This window comes from Mus musculus, chromosome 6, assembly GCF_000001635.26.
Source record: "Mus musculus strain C57BL/6J chromosome 6, GRCm38.p6 C57BL/6J".
In the NCBI taxonomy this organism is placed as follows: domain Eukaryota; kingdom Metazoa; phylum Chordata; class Mammalia; order Rodentia; family Muridae; genus Mus; species Mus musculus.
Window position 1 is genome coordinate 92185260 of NC_000072.6, and position 15670 is coordinate 92200929.

At 45.7% G+C, this 15670-nt stretch overlaps 1 protein-coding gene across 3 annotated transcripts in view; it reads right to left on the reverse strand.

The window, feature by feature from the left end:
* Window positions 1-1452: 1452 nt before the first annotated feature.
* Window positions 1453-15670, reverse strand: part of Rbsn (rabenosyn, RAB effector) — a 28183-nt gene continuing 13965 nt past the window's right edge. For 2 of the 3 annotated variants that reach the window (XM_006506769.4, XM_006506768.4), the window contains 6 exons: window positions 14435-14676; window positions 12925-12995; window positions 8685-8771; window positions 7870-7972; window positions 5990-6094; window positions 1456-5199 (listed from right to left, as the gene is read on the reverse strand). In XM_006506769.4, the coding sequence (XP_006506832.1) occupies window positions 4051-5199; window positions 5990-6094; window positions 7870-7972; window positions 8685-8771; window positions 12925-12995; window positions 14435-14676 (1757 nt within the window). In that variant the 3' untranslated portion in view covers window positions 1456-4050. Of the gene's footprint in view, window positions 5200-5989; window positions 6095-7869; window positions 7973-8684; window positions 8772-12924; window positions 12996-14434; window positions 14677-15670 lie in introns of all 3 variants that reach the window. The other variant, NM_030081.3, reaches the window with a different exon arrangement.

Sequence of the window (15670 nt, forward strand, 5' to 3'; positions counted from 1 at the left end):
ATATGTGAACACATCACTAATAAGCTTCAGCTATAACTACATGTCTGAAGAGGAAGGTAAGCTTCTAGAGCATACCCTTGAGAGTGCAGCAGGCGGCTGCAGGGTATCTAATCACACTGTGAGCCCCACAATGGTGTTACTTACTGGAAAAACCTTTTTTAGTTGTGGTATGGCTCAGTCTCAGCACACACCTTTAATCCAAGAGCTGCTTCAATACTGTAAACGGGATTAAATAAAGTCAACCGTAGATCAAGAGGAGGAACAGCCAATTAACAGGAAATGGACATAGGATTATTAAGAGAAAACCATTGACAGTAAGAGGGAGTCTTACTGTTAACTGTCCTCACTCACAGCCCAATAACAAAAACCAAAGTTACTACTGGTATTCCTACAAGTCATGGGTTCTGCTGCAGCCATCAGATCTTGGCTTACTCTGAACTCACCACTGCAGGTGCTGGGAGGAAACTGAGCCCTGCAAATCAGTTTCCTAATGGCTCCAAGAAAGGTTACTGGTTTTTCTTCAAGCCAGCTGCTGCTTGTAAGAAGACTGACAACTTCCGAAAGACGCTGCAACTGAAATCATTAAGTGATTAAGATCCTTAAGTGATTAAGATTCTGCTAGGCAAGGTTAAGAGCACTGACTGTTCTTTTAGAGGTCCTGAGTTCAATTCCCAGCAGCCACATGGTGGCTCACAACCACCTGTAACGGGATCTGATGCCCTCTTCTGGTGTGTCTGAGGACAGTGACAGTGTACTCAAATAAGTCTTTAAAAAAAAATTGTGCTAGGCTTCTGGGGAGGCTGCAGACCTTGAAGTTTCATCACAGAAGATGATACTGCATCCACAGGAGACACCCAGCAGCCCACATAAACAGCCTTGGGTCCCAAATCAGACAGACCTGGGCTCCAGGCCCAGATGAAGTCACTGTAGAAACCCATTTAGCCGCACCTAACTTCTTTCCAGATTGTTCAGCTGCTGTCTCTTTGGTCTATGTAATAGCTGAGCCCTTCCCTCTTCACCATTCCTGAGCCAACCCAAACCCACCTAAATACTGATGGCAAATGAGTTGTAAGTATCCAATCTGTTCTTTGTCAAACAACACAACACAGACCTGTTGGCAGAGCTGAGGTAAAGTGTGAAATGTACCAGTGCCTGGTGCAAATGCCAGCCCCAGGCTCCCTCACCCCTCCGAGCTTCAGTTTCTGGTGGGGATAGGACTGTAGAGTCGATGACCAGCCAGTCTAGCCTAACTGGAAAGCTTCAGGATGAGAAACCCTGCCTAAAAGGCGGATGGGTTTCCTAAGACTAATACCCAAGGTTGTCCTCTGGTCTCCACGTGCACATGCAAACATTCACTCACTCACACACACACACACCCCTCCATGTGCACATGCAAACATTCACACACACATTACAAAAAGGAAGTGAAGGGACGTTTTAAGCACACACAAGTCCAGCCATGAACATGTTATTTTTTTAATAAAAGCCTTACATAAATGATATTTTAATGTTTTTAATAAAAGCCTCTAATACAAGGCCCCAGTGTAGTGCATGCGCATCAATGACCATCTTGCTGACAGTCATCATGATTACCAGCACACCGAGCTCCTCTAGTCTGACCTCGTACCGAGGCCAATTCCACAATTTGAACCGCATGGCATAGCTACACAATATGGCTCATGATGACTTAGAAAGATGTTTTACTGTCTGACGACAAAGACATGATATGTGGTAAGTGCAGTGATGAGGCTCCAGTTCCTTAGTGTTGTTAGAAGGGAATAAGCAAGAAGCCTGTCCACTATGAACAGGACCTACACCTAAGGGATCTGCCAACACCGTATCAAGGACGTGCTCCATCCTTGGGAATCATCGAGTATTCACCCACGGTAAGAAGCTGGCACTGTGGTTCCCTCACAGGCCAAACCCCCTCTGCAAACCAACTCTGACCTGCATGCATTCTGGGAGCTGATCCAGACAAGGGGCAGACAAGTCTCTCGTGTTCTGTTGGACTTTCAGAATATGGTCAGCGAGGAATTCAATGAGAAACTCAGGAAACCCTCTGGGATCTGGGTTCACCCGGTTTAATAGTCAGTCAGTCTAAAAGCATTTGTTTTCTCCATGCTCTCAGTCAGACTGCTACCTGGGGTGAGTTCCAGAAAGAAGTACATTTAATAAGTCACTAGATAATTTTTTTCTCAATTTTTATTTTTGTTTATTTATTTATTTGTTTGTTTTTTGAGACAGGGTTTCTCTGTGTAGCCCTGGCTGTCCTGGAACTCACTCTGTAGACCAGGCTGGATTGGAACTCAGAAATTCCTGCCTCTACTTCCCAAGTGCTGGGATAAAAGTCATGTGCCACTACTGCCCATCGAGTCACTCACAGCTAATTAAGAAGCCCAGTCTTATAAGAAAAGCATTGTCTACAGTTGTACCACCCTGAACACCTGATTTGAGTCTGGAAAAGTAATGGTGGAAACCAGAATTTAGCTTCATTCTTGTGTTAGCACTGCCTCTTTGTCCATGACACAATAGCAGACCAAGCAGGGCAGATATGGTGGGCATGCCTGGAGCCTGGGCTTTAGAAAGAGGTAGCCTGCCCCAGGTAACATAAAATGCCAGGCTGCCTACCTTCCAGAACATCTTGACACCAACAGAGCTGGCAAATGGCTGGTAATCTACTAGCAGGCCAGTAAACACCTGTCAGCAGAACTCAAAGGGTTCATACGCTCCCTCCTTCTCCAGCCCTTCCCATAGCCCCATACAGGGCTCTCTATCCAGCCAAAGCCCCAACATGTACTAATGAACTGGGATTAAAGCTGCCAACATAGAGATCTTTGCACCCAGATAACATTCTTACCACCTAGATGGATCTTCACCAGAATGTGACAGAAGACTTTCAGCTTATACACCAGTAACCAACAAAAGGCATGGCCCAGAGAAAGCTGAGGGGAAAGTGACTAGTGGACAGTTATTGTCCATTAACTAAAGAGTATCATCACCAAAGAAATTACCCAGAGCTGAGCACACCAAGAACCTTACAAGGTCATCTGTCAATCGATCTGTTCCTGTAAACCAAAGTACTAAGCTACATAACTTCCCTTTCTGTTTTCTATCAAGAGTTCAAGTACTTCAGGGCTGTGGAATGGTCTCAGGCTGTGCCTCAAATATTTCCATTTCTCAGTACATCTTACCAGTTTCCCAGGTCAGGATAAACCACAAGGAAGAGGGCTGACTGGAGGGCCTTGAAGTTACTAGAATCATCCTGACTCAGAAGTGTTCCATCACCTGCTAATACTCCACAGAAGCTTCCCAGTCACAATTCCAAATCAACAGGCCCTTGAATGTGACCTGCAGAACGGTCATTCTACCAAAGACCTGGAAGGAGGTTCCCAGGGGATCAGACAGCTGCATAAGTAGAAACTTCTCCAAACCATAACATCCGCCAAAAAGTTGAACACTACTATCTCACAGTCAAGCTCACACTGACACCACCAGCCCACTACCCTCACACTTGGGAATTTTACTTCCTTTAACTGGGAGGGGACAACACTGGCAACATTCCTGCCATCCATAAAGAGGCCCTGGTCCCACTGGGCTTCACAGCAGTATCTCCCTAAGTGACGTGCTGAAAGGGAACAACCAAGTCAGGACAGACTTCTGCTAGAGCCCTGCCTATCCTGGCTACAGGAAGGGCCTGTCAAGGGCTGCCCTATAATACTGCATAATGACCAACAACAGTCCGCAGAAAATGAACTAAGAGGTGCCCATGAGCCATTTCTGCCTTGGCCCAACAGAGCTGTATCTTGAAAATAAAATGGTAAAGTCCCCTGAAAATGGAATACTTCATTAAAAAAAGAATACAGAAAAACCAGCACATGAATGCCGATTGTTTTTCCCGTTCTTGCTCAACTGTAGTGGAAATGTCTCAAAGTGCACAGCAAGAGACTACTGTTCCCACCCCAACCTGTGTGTGTTCAGATGCCTGCCCATCCCCACCTCACACTTGATATCCTGCTGCCCAAGACTCTGCCCAGTTCCTGCCCATTGCTGTCAATTAGGGGCCCCCTTCTGCTTAGCCAGGGTGCACTTCAGCTCCCGGAGGTTCTCCGTTAGAACCTCAACCTCGTCCATTCGCCCACACTGCTTGGCATCAAAGATGTAAGCCTTGATGTTGTCAATTTGCTGCAGGAGCAGCTCCTCCTCGATGTGTTCCTCGGCCTCCATGCCACTATCACTGTCCACCTCGAAGGGGTTGGTGGAGGGGCACTCTTCAAAAGGGTTTCCAGGGGCGGCTGGACTGGCAGGCCTGGGACCGTCATCCTCATCAAAAGGGTTGGGTGCTGGACTGTCTGGGTCGGTGAAGGGATTTCCTGCCCCCAACTCTGCCACCTCCTCTTCCTCAGCATCTTCCTCAAAAGGATTGTATTCTTTGGTGACAGCAGCTGGAGGGCCCAGGAAAGCCTCTACAGCAGCAGGGCTGATAGCACCCTCTGTAGGGCTGGAGAGGTCGTCTTCATCAAACGGGTTGAGTGAGGCCTTATCACTTTGCTGTGACATGGTGCTCTGAGGGAGTGTTTCCTGGCCAAGGGCTGGGGGCCCAGACCACAAGTGCATGGGTGCTAGAGCTGAGCCAGGTGTAAGGATATCAGGAGCTGTGCTGCTCTGAACTGGGGAGGAGTCCTGATCCAAGGAATAGGAGAGATCAATGTGAGGCCCTCGACTGGCCTCCAATTGGAAGGGTATAACTTCTCGGAGTTCTAGAACACGAGTCCGTGTTTGCAGGGATGCTGCCAGGAACTGCTCCTGTTCTCGTTCAAGCTCTCGCTTGCGGAGCATCTGTAGCTGCTCCCGCTGCAGCTCCTCCTCCTCGGCCTGCTTCCGGGACAGCTCAATGGCCTTCTCAGTCTGCTGCTGGTCATACTCATCCTGCAGCTGCCGCAGGTTCTCCTGAAGTGTGCGCACCTCATCTGTGCGGCCTGCAGCCTTGGCCTGCCTGATGAACGATGTAATGTTATAGATCTGCTGGAGGAGAGGGTCAGGATCTTCACTCTGTCCCTGACCTTCTGACAGTGGGAGCCAGCCCTCAGCCTTTCGCAAGGGGGGAGGGATGCCTCGAAGAGACCTCACGTCCCCATTGGCTGTATGAGATGCCAAACCACTCTGCCTTTCCTCAAGCTTCCGCCGTGACTCCAGAGCAGCCTGCAGAGACATTTCACATCACCAGGGTCACCATGGTCACCAGGCCAGCAGCCATCCCTGTCTGCTACCCTCTATGGTCTCAGCAACACTAAGATAATTCAACTGATGAAACACGGGCAGGCTTAGATTTTAAAAATAAGACAATATGAGTTGAAAAGATTCCTTCCCTCTTAGTTTCATCAGCTATACACTTTTCTTAAACTTCCAAAGACTGTCACCTATATCTCCATCAAGGCTAGAATTTCAGATAATACTAAAATATACATACTTTTTTTCTGTTTTCATTTGGGTTTTGTAGTGCTAGGGGTAGAACCCAGGGCCTCAAGCATGCCGAGCAAGTATTCTATCCCTGAAATTTAAAATAGCACCCTCATTTTCTTGTAAAAGGTATAGCCTCACTATGTAGTGCAAACAAGCTGGACTGGAACTTAAAATCTTCTTGTCTCAGCTTCTTGAGGGCTGGGATACAAGCGTGTACTACTGCACCTCTACTGTCTGTTTAACAGTTCGCATTCCAAGGTCTTCTCCTGAACTTTCCTGCAAGCCTAACAGAGGGAAAACTGCCAGTCCTTGTGGTGGTCTAGTCAGGAGAATATCAGCACAAATACTAAATAAAACAGGACTTAGTGAGAAGTCAGCTGTTTTTCTTAGGGCATAACAGAAGCCGGCTTGAGAGGGAGAGCCTCAGCAGCCAATGGGTAAGGTATGAGGGAAGGGAAGCCTCAGCAGCCAATGGGTAGGGTATGAGGGCAGGGACACAGAAGCCACCAGGTACCTGAGCCCCACACACCTGTCTCTCCACGGTCCTCTTCTGCTCCAGGTCCTGCTTCCTTTTCTTTTTCAGTTCTTCAAACTGTTCTTTGGTTGGCAGTGACATCAAACCCAGTAACTTTTCCTGTAGGAGAATAATAGAGAATTTAGACTTAAGTGTTTTGGAGAAGTGGGGAGAAAAATTGGACCTTAAGCCTTATACACTTAGGGTAAGCCACTCCAACCATTGACAGAAAAAACATGCGTGCTAATTGGCAGTCACCTTTCAGATGGCCCTGCCTTTTCCTTATGAGATGGCGGCATCAGATCTGAAGATGTCCCCCAGGCCTGTGCCAGCTTCTTTCTGAGGCTGTGCCCTGGGCCCATCCACCCACATCTACCTAGACCCCAGCAGTCCCTGGTGCCCCTTTTCTTTAATTACCACCCTTAGATCTCTCCCTACTCTCTAACATATCACGTTTTAGTAATTTGTTGCTATGTATTCACATTCTACCAGTGGAAATATCCCCTCCTGAAGGGAAGATGGAGGCCAAAAGTCATGAAACTTCAAAAAATTGACAGGACTCAAAAAACTAATGAAAATTCCTGGCCTTCCTAAGATGATATAAGCAAGAAACAACTGCCAGGGGAGAGGGGTTCCCTTACAACTACTTGCATCCAAGTTATCCAGGGACTCTAACAATGCATAAGATATCTGAGGTAGAGAAATGCAACTCAGATCTAGTCACCTACATTTAGTCTGCTGCTCTTGAACCATTAGCCAATGGCCCAGAAAGAGTCCCTGATGAGAAAATATCACTTATCACTAACAGCAAAATTAGAATCCATCAAATCCCCAACTAAATAGTTCAATAAATGATATCAGACAGAGCCATAGTACCATTCCATGGCCAAAACAAGCATAGAAGATTCAGTGATTAAAACAAGACACAGAGTTGCAGGAATGTCTGTGAGGGCTGCTCTTCCTTATCCACTTGAGTGGATTTAGAACAGAAACACACCTCTGGGTGTGTCCAAAGGGTCTTTCCAGAAAACTGTGAGGTGAGAAGACCCACTCTGGTGTGGGTGGGTCCTGACTGAATAAAAAGGAGAAAGCAAGCTGAGCACCAACCTCACCTCTCCCTGCCTCGTAACTGCAGACACAACAGAACCAGTTTTCTCCTCTCCTGCCACCATGACTCCATCTAAGCAGATTTCAAAGTGACTCAAATAAAGTCTTCCTTAAGTTTATCAAGTATTTTATCACAGTAATGAGAAAGCTAATGGAATGAATTAATTATAAATATTGCATATAAAAAATATAGATCAAAAGAAATAAGAAAGAAAATATACCAGAATGAAGAACAATTGTACTGGAGACAGAGGATTAAGAGCTATTTTAAGCACAATACCCGTGGCTGTAGAGACGGCTCAGGAGTGACAAGGACCTGAATTCCATTCCCAGCCCCACATTAAGCGGCTCACAACGTTGTCTGTGACTTCAGATCCAGGGGATCCAATGTGCTCTGTGGATTCCAGAGCACTTGCACTCACATATGCATCAACCCATACACAGACACACATACATACAATCTAAAGTAAAGTCTAAAAACAAAAAACACTAGACACCCCCCCCACACACACACACACGCACACACACAAAGGCATGAAACAGGGAGAGACTAGCTGGGAAGTTGGAATTAGCAGGAATGAAAGGGGATGAGAGTGGTTAATGGGGGTAAATATGGCCACAAGAATTGTATGCATGCATGAAGTTGTAAAAATGTTTAAAAAGTATCTTTACTTTTACCCAGGTTTTAGCTTTTTCTCCAAATGTGGAATTCATAATTTTAAGAAATAAAATTGTATCAATAGAAAACAAGCAAGCCACACACTTATGTCACCCCAGCATGGCTTTACCTGCACAAATAATGTAGCTGAGTATCTGATCATTCTCTGTAGCCGCAAAGTGTTTGGATGTGGTGAAGGGTCTTGGTTCAAGCCCAAGGTTAAGATCTTCTTACTATATTGGAACAAAGGCATCGGTGTAACGGGTGCTGCCAACCTCAGAAACAGTGAAGCCTCTGGAGCTGCCAGGCTTTTGTACCATGAGGATGTGGAACAACATAGAAGAAACTGAAGTATCCTTCATAGCAAGGCCCAGTCCTTCCCCTCTGGCTATTCTAGCATAGCACAGAAATATGGCCACAGAAAAGGCCATATGGGAAAGTCTACTTTCCCAGGTAAGCACAGGTGTGGCAGCCAAAAACCCATACTTCATGCCTTGCTGTCACTATCTTTACTGTTCAAGACCTCGGCCATGCAAAGAATCTGGGTTTCTTCTAACAAAGATCCTCTTCTATGAAACAGGAAGTGCTAATCCTGACCTGTCCCATGAGGACAGGCACATTGGTAGTTCAGCACAGAGCAGCCAGCTCCTATCTCTTTATTACTAATGATCATCAGAAATCTTTTTCTTTGGTCTCTTGTGTGCTAGGAACAGAACCCAGACCCTTGTACATGTTAGGAAAATATCTGACCTCGGATTTACACCCTACCCTAAGTAGGTGTAACCAGAAGCTATAGAGCTATAGTAAATGACAAAGCAGCCCTCCCTCCTCAGTGTTCTCACATTCACCAATGAGTAGCCCAAATCTACACCCCACCACTTTGTCATCAAAACATCACCTCTTTCCCATTAGCCACCAGAAGAAATGTGACCTAGCAAACTTTACCTTAAAGCGTCTATTAGCTCATATACTTTCTGCACTTCCACTCGAAGGTCATTGGCATGCTCCAGATTGTAGGTCGTCTCCCCAGCACTAAGGAGAAATCATAAATGTTAAATGTTTGCCCTAAGTTTCATGGTGCTAGCTTGGGAGCACAGTGTTTAAGGTCTCAGAGACAGGTGGTTATTTCTAAGGCATTTTAGACTCATGGAGACAATGCAGTAATCAAGCAGAAGTCATTTTACTGTGCAGACACCTCATGGACAGGCCACTGCCCAGGTCTCTGAGGACCACTTGGTTTGGTTTTATTTTTAAGATTTATTTTACTATTTTAGGCATGTGTATGGGTGTGGGTACATATGCCTTTGGAAGCAAAAAGTGTCAGATCTCCTAGAGCTGGAGTTCCAGGAGTTTGTGAGGTTACGAGCCACCTGGAACCTAACTCAGAAGAAGAAGCAGTACATGTTCTTAACTACTGACCCGTAGCTCCAGCCCCCAAACACCAGCTCTTAGGCTCAACAGAACAAATGCAGCTGAGTTCACTCTGACTCACTTTTCCTGAGCAATCTCTCACTGTATCTCATAGGATCCATAAAGTGACTTAGTAAATGAGCCAATGAAACCATACAAGAGCTGGAAGTCGCTTGGCTTTTTAAACTCAGCTACCGCTTAAGAAGAGTAACTATGTAGTGGGCGGGAATCCTGAGCTACCCAACACTCTACCTCACACACACACTTGCCCCACACTCTGCTCAATACACACAACTGCCCCACACTCTGACAAACACACACACATACACACACATACACACACACACACACACACACAAACTGTCCCACACTCTGGCTCACACCTCACACTCTATCTCTCACACACACACCTGCCCCACACTGACACCACACACACACACACACACACACACACACACACACACACACACACACAAACTGCTCCATACAGGAGAAAACCTAGACTCCAGCAGAATGGGATTAACTGCCCAGAGCGGAGAATCGATATCAGAAAAGATCAGATGCAGCTTACCCCAGAGAACAGAATCATCATCTTATGCATTATAATTATTCATTTGTAAGCTTTTCACCCAAGCTTGCCTGACTGCTAAACCCCAAGTGCCATAATGATGGCTTTCCTTTTCTTTTCTTTTCTTTTCTTTTTGTTTTGTTTTTTCGAGACTGGGTTTCTCTGTAAAGCCCTGACTGGAACTCACTCTGTAGACCAGGCTGGCCTTGAACTCAGAAATCTGCCTCCCAAGTGCTGGGATTAAAGGCGTGTGCTACCACTGCCCGGCTCTTTTCCATACTCTTGGTGATGAACTTTTGGCCATGAGCACAGCTCAGCAGCTTTCTCAGCTCTAACCAGCTGCAATCAGTCTCATTATCAGCTAGCTACTCAACTCTTTATGGGAGGCAGCTGCAATCAAAGTAAGCATTATCAAATGTACTGTGTATAAAACAATTTTGGCTTTAAAAAAATGGAGTGTTTTATCATTGGAGAATTCAATACAGTAGCTACATCATCTTTCAACCACAAAATTTACAAAAAACAGGAGACTAGAAGTAAGAGCCAGGTGGTGGTGGTGCACTCCTTTAGTCCCAGAACTCGGGAGACAGAGGCAAGTTGATCTCTGAGTTCAAGGTCTGCCTGTTCTACAGAGCAAGATCCAGGTCAGCCAGGGCTACACAGAGAAACCGTGTCTTGAAGAAACGAAGAAAAAGGGGGGGTGGGGGGTGGGGAGGCTTTGTCTGGTTTGGATTTTGTTTTTCTTTTTAAATGGAACATGCTGAACTTCTGAGCTTCCGGGATCCTGTCTCAGCTTCTTAAGTAGCTAGTATCTCATAGAAAATCATAGTTATCTGAGGCCTGAAATCACTCTCACAGTCTCCAGCATGTTACTCTTACTTCCTCAGGGGCACTGTCATGCTGGAGTTAGCCTGTTCAACTCTTGCTCCCTTGATGATGGTCCACGAGATAGGCATCATGTCTGTCTGCTCCTTCAATCAGAACGGAAGGAGAATGGTGTGTGGCACAGAACTAATTAATGCTCACAGAGCATCTGCTCAGTGAATAAATGAAGTGACGTGAAACCCAGGAAAGCTAGTCTCTGGAGGAGCACTGGAAGTTTACCATTTGGAAATGTGCTCAGGATGAGCTGTCCCCACCAGCCAGGGAATGTGAAGAGGTGACACTAGTCATGGATGCATGAGCCTGCACATATCATAAACATATACACCATACATACAAAATAGGTGATGGCCACAAGTGTTAGCCAGGGGGTGGAAAAAAATTATAAAATTCCAGAGGGAAGAAATACCCACACAGGAACATAATTTTTCAGTCTCTCAAAAAATTAAATGCAGAGTTACCATAAAACCTAGCATAAGTTATACTCCTATATACACACATGAACATGTGTATGTACACACTCACACACAATTATGAAAGGTGTTTTATTCCTGGCCAGTCATGTTGGCTTATGTGATGGTGTATATATTCTTGGGCCAGGGAGTGGCACCATTTGGAGGTGTGGCCTTGTTGGAATAGGTGTGACCTGGTTGGAGTAGCTGTGTCACTGTGGGTGTGGGCTGAAGATCCTCACCCTAGTTGCCTGGAAGTCAGTCTTCCACTAGCATCCTTTGGATGAAGACACAGAACTCTCAGCTCTGCCCGCGCCATGCCTGCCTGGATACTGCCATGCTCCCACCTTGATGACAATGGACTGAACCTCTGAACCTGTAAGCCAGCCCCAAGTAAATGTTGTTTTTTATAAGACTTGCCTTGGTCATGGTGTCTGTTCACATCAGTAAAACCCTAACTTAGACAGCTTATGTCTGTAGCCCTAGTACTTGGAGGTGAAGACAGGAAGATCAGAAGTTCAAAGCCAGTTTCAACTACAGGGTGAGTTTGAGACCAGCCTGAACTACATGAGAAGGTATCTCAAAAACAGAAAAATTAAAAAGTATGTTATCCATAATAGTTAAAATTAGGGGAGGACCCAAATAAACATCAATTGACAAATGAATAAACAAAGTTCATAATTAAATCTATAACATCTTAATACAAGGGCAATAACGTGGTACATGCTACAACATGGGTGAATGTTGAAAACATTGATGTACCTAAAATTATTCAGACACAAAAGGTAATACATCAAATGTCACATACTGACAAATCCAGACAGATCCGTGATTGCTAGGAAGATGGCAAATTGCTTACAGGTCTGAGGTTACTTGCCAGAGTGATAAAACTGTTTGGAATTAAGATGGTAGTGACATTGGCAAATACAGAAGTGGATGCTCACAGTCTTCTATTGGATGGAACACAGAGTCCCCAATGGAGGAGGTAGAGAAAGTACCCAAGGAGCTGAAGGGGTCTGTAACCCTATAGGTGGAACAGCAATATGAACTAACCAGTACCCCCCGGAGCTCGTGTCTCTAGCTACATATGTAGCAGAAGATGGCCTAGTGGGTCATCATTGGGAAGAGAGGCCCCTTGATCTTGCAAACTTTATATGCCCCAGTACAGGGGAACGCCAGGGCCAAGAAGTGGGAATGGAGCGGGGCGGGGGACGGGGGGGGTATAGGGGACCTTCGGGATAGCATTTGAAATATAAATGATGAAAATATCTAATTAAAAAGAAAAGATGGTAGTGACAACTGAGCAATCTTGTGATGACACTATCATGAAAATCACTGAACTATTCAATAAAACGTATATGAACCATATCTTAACTTTAGAAAAGAAACTCAAGACAGGCTAATCTGTCCAGTGGCTCTGTGTGCCCGCCTGTGCTCAAGAGGAAATGCCTGCTGTAAGCCTGACATTACAATCATTGTTAAGAGGCACCGTGGCAAGCTGGGCAGAAGATGGGCTGCCCTTCCTCATCTGTTTGCAAGTACTCCAGTGAGTAGTGGCACTTCTGGTCTGAGACCCTTGCCAAATCCATTAACTCGGAATGGACCTAACCCTTAACATGGTCAGTATCTTTACAAATATCATGCGACAGTAACATGTGTCCACTGATGTACAAACGTGAAAAGTCAGAGTTAAGATTCTATTTTCTTGGCGGAACACGTGCTAAGCATGGAGAAAGCTCCATTCCATTCTTAGCACCAAAGAAGGAAGAAAAAGTAAAAAGATACCGATCTCCATTGTCAGCTAGTGAAGACTCGGCCTCCCCAGCCAGGTCATATTCACCACTGGTTCAGAAAAAACAGAGGAGTGGCTTACTTTAAAGATGCTGCCATCCTGATGTATTCGGGAGCTTTCTGGTCAACTTTCTCCATGCAAAGCCGAAGTTTCTAAGAACAAAAGAGAAGAGATGAGTGCTGCACTGGAGACAGAAACTATGACCTAGAAGCCACTCTACAGAGACGTATATAAAAGGGCACTTTTAAAACACTGGGGTTTTTGTTTTGTTTTGCTTTATACTCCCTTATTGTTAGTTCTCTATTTTCCAAGCATAAACACAGGGTGACCCTTTGACCAGATGTTTTTGAGAGGCTGCCTGTCAGAGTGTGATGTGTCTAGACAGGGAAGAGGAATCAGCCACTGTGTTCTGCCAGGTGACGCCAGCCAATGATACCAGCACATGGCACTACCAGGGCTCTCTTCAAAAAGTAGGTAAGTATACATAATGGCTAGCTACAAAAAAAGAGATACTAGGTCACAAACTCCATGCAGGATAGAGGATAGCTACAGCTGCAGCTCAGAACTGGTTTGACACCACCTCTGGCAGTGATAATATGACATGGCAGTACAGAAGCAGCCATCATGACCTGCAAAGATGTTTGGTGGCCATGCAGTGATCATTGAGAATACGCACTCTTCCTTGTTTAAGAGTTTTTGCTCAAGTTGTTTTCTCTGCCTAGGCAGATCCCCCATTCCCAGTATCCTTCACTTCCCCATTTGTCTCCCAGGCTAGTTCTCCTCAGTCCACACGGACATGTCACCTGGTCATTAGGAGGCTGACCTAGCCTCATTCCCTAAGGTTTTTTCTTTTTTTCCACCTTTTGTTCATTTATTTTCATTTGTTTTAAATAGAGCCTTACTGTGTAGCCCTGGCTAGCCAGGAAGTTGGTATGTAAACCAGGCTGTCATCAAACTCAGGGATCTACCTTTGCCTGCCTCTTAAGTGCTGAGATTACAGGGGTATGTATAACACCATGCCCAAACCCAGATGTTTTTTGCATACTCTGTTTCTTCTTGCATGCCAACTAATTTTAGAGATGTTCTGGAAATGTAACCTACAACAAGAGATCTACCACAGAGCCACATCCTCTTCTCTTATTCTCAGTGTGCCTCCACTTAGGTGCTCTGGGATCACTGGGGGCAATGAAGACTAAGGCATTTGAGACTCAGAAGAGACTCTCAGCTGATAGGCAAAAAGCATATAATCCCCGAAAATGCATACAAGCTCAAGCTGATAAAGACTGAAAACCCCAAGTGGGTCTCCCAGGATCCTTGCAATCCATGGTTTACTACACCCTCAGCATTGTCTTCTCCACAGAGCCTGGCCATGCACAGGACAACTACCCTTCCCACTTGTCTTGGGTATCCTTCCTTTCAAGTGGATAAGGGAAGGTAGGAAAATAAGTTTGTTAGTACACACCCAGGATGACTCTATGACTCACCCAGGGCCCTAATTAGGAAATCATACCATGGCCCTTGGACAGGAAATGACTCAAGGGAACAACTTCCCAGAGCATTCTCTAGAATTTGCCTGGCATGTGTCAGTCACCTCGTAGAGCTTCACGATGTCAGGCGTGTGCTCCTTCTCGTCCATCTGCTGCTCTCGCTTGAGCAGCTTGTCCTTGCAGTGTGTGCAGCAGCGGATGCGGTCATCATCCTTCTCGTCTAGGACTGAGCTGACACTGCTCATGCTGCTGATGCTGCCCCGGCGGGAGCCATGGACACTGTTAGGAGACTGGCTGGGGCTGGTGTGGGTGCTCAGAGAGTCCTTGCTGGCACTGGTGAGCTTATCTACAAACGGCAACAGACAGGTAGCAGTGACCCCTCAGCAGCCACTTATCCTACACCTGCAACTGTAGCACTCAGGCCACAGATGCGACTTGGGAACTAGGAAGAGCAGGCTTCACCTCTGGACAAGAAGAACCTACTCTAGCATCAGGGATGAGACTCTGGTGGGAAAAGAAGCCATCAAGTCCAAATAGCTTGTGGTAACCTGTCTTTAGGCTCATAGTCTTAACCTGGCCATCCCATACCTATACCACACTCCTTTGCCCCATTTCCCCAAACAATCCACTCTCTAGAGACTTTCCTTCGAAGTCCTCATATCAGTCCCTAGCATCTAGTTGTCACTCTCCATTCTTTAGGAAGCCTTCCCTGGCTCCCACAAACAAACATCTGCCCTTCATTATCATCTCCCATTACCCATTTGGAGCACATTCCTTTTTCTCCTGTCCAACACCTTTATGTACAGAGCTGCCCTGGAATCTGCTACTGTTTTTAGTAAAAACTGTGTCTTACACTCATAGTCCTATCATAGTCATCAAGGCCACCTGACAGACTCTGCCCAGGTAATAAGCCAAGAGCAGAAAGGTGAACAGTATCCTGAAAGGAGGTAGGTCTCAAGGAGAAAGGAAAGTATCAACGTAAAGTGAGGAGACACAAGAACTAGACAGAGAAAAGTGACTGCCCCCATGTTGTCCACAGGCCTCATAGCCAGGTGTGTACAAATAATAGAACTCTTTGGTGTTGCTCATCTGTCCTAAGGATGGACCCCAGATTCTTGACCAAGCTAGGCAGATGCTCATTCACTGAGACCAAGCTTCACTACGTAGCCCAGGCTAATATTAATCATGCTGGGACCTTCTGATTCTGCCTCCCAAGTGTGCATCCACCTAGATGGTTAAGAAGTTGCTCCTTTCTTTTTAAACTAAGAAGAATGGGAAGAGACTGCGTGTGCCTTACAAAGTCTAAAAAATAGTTACTATCTGATCCTTTATTTAAAAAA